The sequence below is a fragment of the Pan troglodytes genome, chromosome 23, assembly GCF_028858775.2.
Source record: "Pan troglodytes isolate AG18354 chromosome 23, NHGRI_mPanTro3-v2.0_pri, whole genome shotgun sequence".
Classification (NCBI taxonomy): Eukaryota; Metazoa; Chordata; class Mammalia; order Primates; family Hominidae; genus Pan; species Pan troglodytes.
The window spans coordinates 26,539,484-26,545,483 of NC_086016.1; the positions used below are offsets into that span (position 1 = coordinate 26,539,484).

The window sequence follows — 6,000 nt, forward strand, 5'->3', positions numbered from 1 at the left end:
AGTGACTCCTTTATCTGAAGTAACAACCCCGTCCAGTGTCATTATTCGACTGCTCTGGTCCTCACATCCTGTAGGCTCCTGCCCAAGTGCCTGCTCTTTTCCTTGTGCAAGCTCTTGCCTCATAACCCTCCAGTAATTTCAGGCCCTTTTTACAGGCCTTGTGGTACCACCTCCATTTCTCAGTCCCTAGTCACTCAACCTAGAGGGTTGTGTCTCACCTTCTAGAGTATGTACTCTGGAGGGTCAGAACCACATCTGGTATATACTTGTGACCTTCATGGTGCCTTTGAAATCTGAGTGCCAGGCAGTGCAGGGGAAGACAGTTTGGACCAGCAGTTTGAAGCTGTTTTGGTTAGGGTTTAGCACCTTCAAGAGCTCTTCACATCTTTGCTCAGCAGGCAGTGCGGCACAGCCAGGGCTCTGAAGCTAGGCCAGCTGGTTCGAATCTGGAGTTCCCTGCATTCCAGCTGTTTGACCTGGGATAACTGCTTTGGTTTTTTTAACATGTAAAGATGGGAGCACTCGGCTGGGCGCAGTGGCTCACACCTGTAATCCCAACACTTTGGGAGGCTGAAGCGGGCAGATCACCTGAGGTCAGGAGTTCGAGACCAGCCTGTCCAACCTGGTGAAACCCCACCTCTACTAAAAATACAAAATTAGCCGGGCATGGTGGCGCATGCCTGTAATCCCAGCTACTCAGGAGGCTGAGGCAGGAGAATCGCTTGAACCCGGGAGGCAGAGGTCACGGTTAGCCGAGATTGCACCATTGCACTTCAGCCTGGGCAACAAGAGTGAAACTCCATCTCAAAAAAAAAGGGGGGGGAGCACTCATACCCAGGCTGAAGGTGTTGTGAGGACTGTTTAGGTAAAGTGCTCAGTGCAGTCCCTGGTGTACACAGTTAGTACCGATGATTGCTGGGTAATTCACCAGCTTTGTCACAATGTCAGTCTGCTTTTCTGGACTTCCCCCTCCCACCAGTCAAGGCCCTCCCCACCGCTGGTGCTGTTGACCGTTAACTTATTAGCTGGTGATTTCCTTCCAGATGTCCAACATCACAGTCACATACAGAGATGGCCGAGTGGCACAGCTGGAGCAGGTATACATCCGTGGCAGCAAAATCCGCTTTCTGATTTTGCCTGACATGCTGAAGAACGCACCCATGTTAAAGAGCATGAAAAATAAAAACCAAGGCTCAGGGGCTGGCCGAGGAAAAGCTGCTATTCTCAAGGCCCAAGGTAGGTGCTTTTCATGCACAGGTTTTAAAATATAGGTTTGTCTTGTGTCTTGTAGAAAGGGGCCCTATTACTGCCTGGAGACAGAGAGGGTTTGACCTCTGCTCTCTCCACACCCACCACCCACTGCCACCCCTTCCCCTTGCAGCATGGAGCGATCCTGTGAGGCCATTATTTTATTTTTTTGAGACAGAGTCTCGCTTTGTCACCCAGACTGGAGTGCGATGGTGTGATCTCAGCTCACTGCAACCTCTGCCTCCCAGGTTCAAGCAATTCTCCTGCCTCAGCCTTTCAAGTAGCTGAGATTACAGTGCGCACTGCCCTGCCTAGCTAATTTTTTTATTTTTAATTTATTTTTATTTTTATTTTATTTTTTATTTATTTTTATTTTTTTATTTTTTTGAGATGGAGTCTCGCTCTGTCGCCCAGTCTGGAGTGCAGTGGCGTGGTCTCGGCTCACTGCAACCTCCGCCTCCCGGGTTCAAGCAATTCTCTGCCTCAGACTCCTAAGTAGCTGGGATTACAGGCACCCACCACTGCGCCGGGCTACTTTTTGTATTTTTAGTAGAAACGGGGTTTCACCACCTTAGCTAGGCTGGTCTTGAACTCATGACCTTGTGATCCACCTGCCTCAGCCTCCCAAAGTGCTGGGATTACAGGCGGGAGCCACTGCACCCGGCTTATTTTTATTTTATTTATTTATTTTTGTATTTTTAGTAGAGATGGGATTTCACCATGTTGGTCAGGCTGGTCTTGAAGTCCTGACCTCACATGATCCACCTGCCTCGGCCCCCTGAAATGCTGGGATTACCAGTGTGAGCCACCGCACCTGGAGAGGCCCATCTTTTCTAGAAGTTCTGTGCGAGAGGTGTGGGATCGCTTGCCCTTGTCTAGTTTGCCGAGCAGACACAGCCCGGAGCAGATGAGCTGACTCGAGTGTGAGGGCAGCATTTCCTAGTGAGACTGGGTCTTATGGATGGACACCAGCATGTACTTAGGGAGGTCTGATAGTGGAGCTCCGTTTTCAGAAATAAAGCCACCTTTTAGTACATTCCAAAAGTGGGACTGTCCTTTTCGCAGTCCCCTAGTCTGGTCTTGCTTCTTGGTTAGCCTAATTTGGTTTTATATTTAGGTTCATGAAAGTTCTGTCATGTTGATTAGACAACAAAGTAATTGTGGCCTTTGGAAACTGTCTTAGTGTTGGTAAAAAAGGTTTGCAGCCAAGGAAGGCACTGGATTCTTCATTGGTATCTTTAGCTGCTATACATGTTTTATATGTGTGTGAGGAAAAAAGTCAAACTGTGTTTTTCCTCTGCTCTCACAACACAACAATCAACAAAGACTTCTGTGACCAAGCAAGCAGTCAGTTCTGCAGTAGACACCAGCTGGGTGTCCTTCAGTTCTGACACTATCTACCTGGAGATAGCCTGAAAAACCACAGGTTGAGGGCTCGGTCCCACAAGACTGCCCCTGCACCCCCCACTATTATTCATAAGCACAGGCCTCCAGAACATCTGAATGGCTTCAAGCCAGGGTTCTCACGTCTCCCTCCTTGGGTTCGATTAATTTGCTGGAGTAGCTCACACAACTCGGGAATCACATACTTAAATTTACTGGTTTATAACAGGATATTTTATAGGCTACAAATAAACAGCCACATGAAGAGATGCATAGGGTGAGATCTGGAAGGGTCGCAAGCACAAGAGCTTCTAGCCCCATGGAGTTTCCTCCCGGCACATGGATGAGTTCTTGTTCACCTTCCTGTCAGGCTCCGCATGATCAGCTGTCCCGAAGTTCCCCTAACCCTGCCCTCTTGGGCCTTTTATGGAGACTTTATTGGATAGTCATGATTAAAGGATGGACAACCATGTGGAAATGCCATTAGACAAAATGGGTGTGATCTAACACTAATAGACGGGGTTGGGAAACCCCGCGAGGCCTGTCCAGATTCTTTTTGGCCTCTCTCTGCAGCATTTGTTCCTCCAGGGTATAGGGCAGGACCTTTCTCTGGAGTGAGGTCTTATGACCCACAATCAGATTAGGGTCCTGCCTTGGGCAGGTGAAAGGAGGGCAGGAGAAGTTTCAAGAGAGAGATTCTGTCTCCTGAGTCCTGCTTCTGAGGCCTAAAGTGCCCCAATGTTATAACAAAAGACTATAACAAGGACTATAGGAGTTACGAGCTGGGAACCATGGATGAAAGCTCAAGTTTAAAGATGTAATAGTGTGAGGGGCTGGGCGCAGTGGCCCATGCCTGTAATCCTAGCACTTTGGGAGGCCGAGGTGGGCAGATCACGAGGTCAGGAGTTCGAGACCAGCCTGGCCAACACAGTGAAACCCCGTCTCTACTAAAAATACAAAAATTAGCTGGGCATGGTGGCAGGTCCCTGTAGTCCCAGCTACTCGGGAGGCTGAGGCAGGAGAATCGCTTGAACCCAGGAGGTGGAGGTTGCAGTGAGCCGAAATCGTGCCACTGCACTCCAGCCTAGGTGACAGAGCTAGACTCCATCTCAAAAAAAGAATATTTTATTTGTTCTTCAAAGCCTGTCTTCTCCTAGAACCCCTGGGTTACAGAGGAGAACAGCAGTCTTATCATGCTATTTATATGGAGAGTGTTTTCTTTTTGCTACTATGAAATAATTCTTTTTTTTTTTTTTTTTGGAGACTGAGTCTCCATCACCCAGGCTGCAGTGCGGTGGCTTGATCTCAGCTCACTGCGACCTCCTCCAACTCCCAGGTTCAAGTGATTCTCTTGCCTCAGCCTCCCAAGTAACTGGGATTACAGGCGCATACCACCACGTGCAGCTAATTTTTGTGTGTTCAGTAGAGAAGGGGTTTTGCCATGTTGGCCAGTCTGGTCTCAAACTTATGACCTCAAGTGATCTGCCTGCCTTGGACTTGCAAAGCCCTGGGGTTACAGACATGAGCCACTGCACCCAGCCTGAAATAATTATTTTCTCAGAAAAAAATACAAAAGATAATATAACCCTTCTCCCAGATCTAACACATGTTAACACTTAACTGTATTTGTTTCAGAATTGAAAAAATTAATTCAGTGCATCTATAATGTTTTTCAGCTCACCCAAGGCCAGCCCCAAGGATTTGTCTTTTCTGTAGCTCTCAGACCACCTTCTTTGCCCTCAGCATGCTGCCTCCCAGCCTCTTGTAGAGGGCAGTGTGGGACTGGAAGGCAAGAGTGTGCTGCTAGCTCCTGCTTTGATGCCAGTCCCCAGCCCCTGCCCCTCCGTCTCCATCCCCCCTGTTAAATGCAATGGCTGTCAGCTGGACGTGTTGGCTTATGCCTGTAATCCTGACACTTGGGGAGGCCGAGGTGGGTGGATCACCTGAGGTCAGGAGTTTAAGACCAGCCTGGCCAACATGGTGAAACCCTGTCTCTACTAAAAATACAGGAAATTAGCCGGGCGTTGTGGTTCACGGCTGTAGTCCCAGCTACTCAAGTAGGAGGCTGAGACATGAGAATCGCCTAATCCCAGGAGGTGGAGATTGCAGTGAGCCGAGATCATGCCACTGCACTCCAGCCTGGGCGACAGAGTGGGACTCCGTCTCAAAAAATAAAAAAAAAGGCGGGAGGTGGAAATGCAATGGCCAGGGTGGTGTTGGACTAGGTAACCCTTCAGAACCCTTCTAACTGGTGTCCTAGGGCCCTCGCTACTCTGTGCTATGAGCATTCACCGACCACACTGACCTGGCCTCATATTTTCTCTTCCCTTTCAGTGGCCGCAAGGGGAAGAGGACGTGGAATGGGACGTGGAAACATCTTTCAAAAGCGAAGATAATTTTCTAAGTGGAACAGAACTTTGTCCTTTTTTCTTTCAGGTTATCTGAGTTCATTGGAGTGGGTGCTTGTGCATATGTGCTAGGTATCTTTTGCCATCTTTCTCTTTAGATCAGGGGAAATGTTTAAGCTAAATAAATCTGGGGGGTTTTTTGTTCTGTTTTGTTTTGTTTTCTTTGAGAAAATAAGGACTTTGTGTTCATTTGAAGTTTGCTTTGGCTAAATTTTGACACCCTGGGGGATGTCCTGGGAGAATGCCAGTACTTTAAAATAGCACAGCTATTGATGAGATTTTAAGCTGCTGTTCCTGGCCAGTTGCAGGTTAAGCCCCAGAAAAGTTCACCTTGGAGAAGCTCCGAGAACACACAGATTGTGTCTCATTCATCTTCAGACACAGGCACATAGTGTGGCACTTTGTTCAGTTAACATTTGTGGAGCTGTCATCAGCTCAGCTTTAACAACACAGGTGACTCTTTCCCTTGATAAAGTCATAGGTAATTCAGGGGCTGGGTGCGGCGGCTCACGCATGTAATCCCAGCACTTTGGGAGGCCAAGGCGGGCGGATCACGAGGTCAGGAGTTCGAGACCAGCCTGGCCAATATGGTGAAACCCCGTGTGTACTAAAAATAAAAAAATTAGCCGGGTGAGGTGGCATGTACCTATAGTCCCAGCTACTCGGGAGGCTGAGGCAGAAGATTCGCTTGAACCCAGGAGGTGGACATTGCAGTGAGCAGAGATCATGCCACTGTACTCCAGCTTGGGTGACAGAGCGAGACTGCACCTCAAAAAAAAAAAAGTAATTCAGGGGATCCTAGTGGCCAGCTTCCTTGGCTCGTATACTGGCTACAACAAGCAGTTTTGTGGTGATTTGTGGAAACAGATTCTTGGGAGCATATCAGAGCATCTCAGCATTGATTGGCACATCCATAGTTGTTAGTGTAGGAAGGGTTACCAGCAGCTCAGCACAGTGGCTT

At 48.3% G+C, this 6,000-nt stretch overlaps 1 protein-coding gene across 1 annotated transcript in view; it reads left to right on the forward strand.

The window, feature by feature from the left end:
• Nucleotides 1-5,184, forward strand: part of SNRPD3 (small nuclear ribonucleoprotein D3 polypeptide) — a 16,268-nt gene extending 11,084 nt beyond the window's left edge. Inside the window, exons 3-4 of the mRNA XM_003953848.4 lie at nt 1,044-1,236; nt 4,966-5,184. Of these exons, the coding sequence (XP_003953897.1) occupies nt 1,044-1,236; nt 4,966-5,027 (255 nt within the window). The 3' untranslated portion in view covers nt 5,028-5,184. The remainder of the gene's footprint in view (nt 1-1,043; nt 1,237-4,965) is intronic.
• The last annotated feature ends 816 nt before the right edge of the window (nt 5,185-6,000 follow it).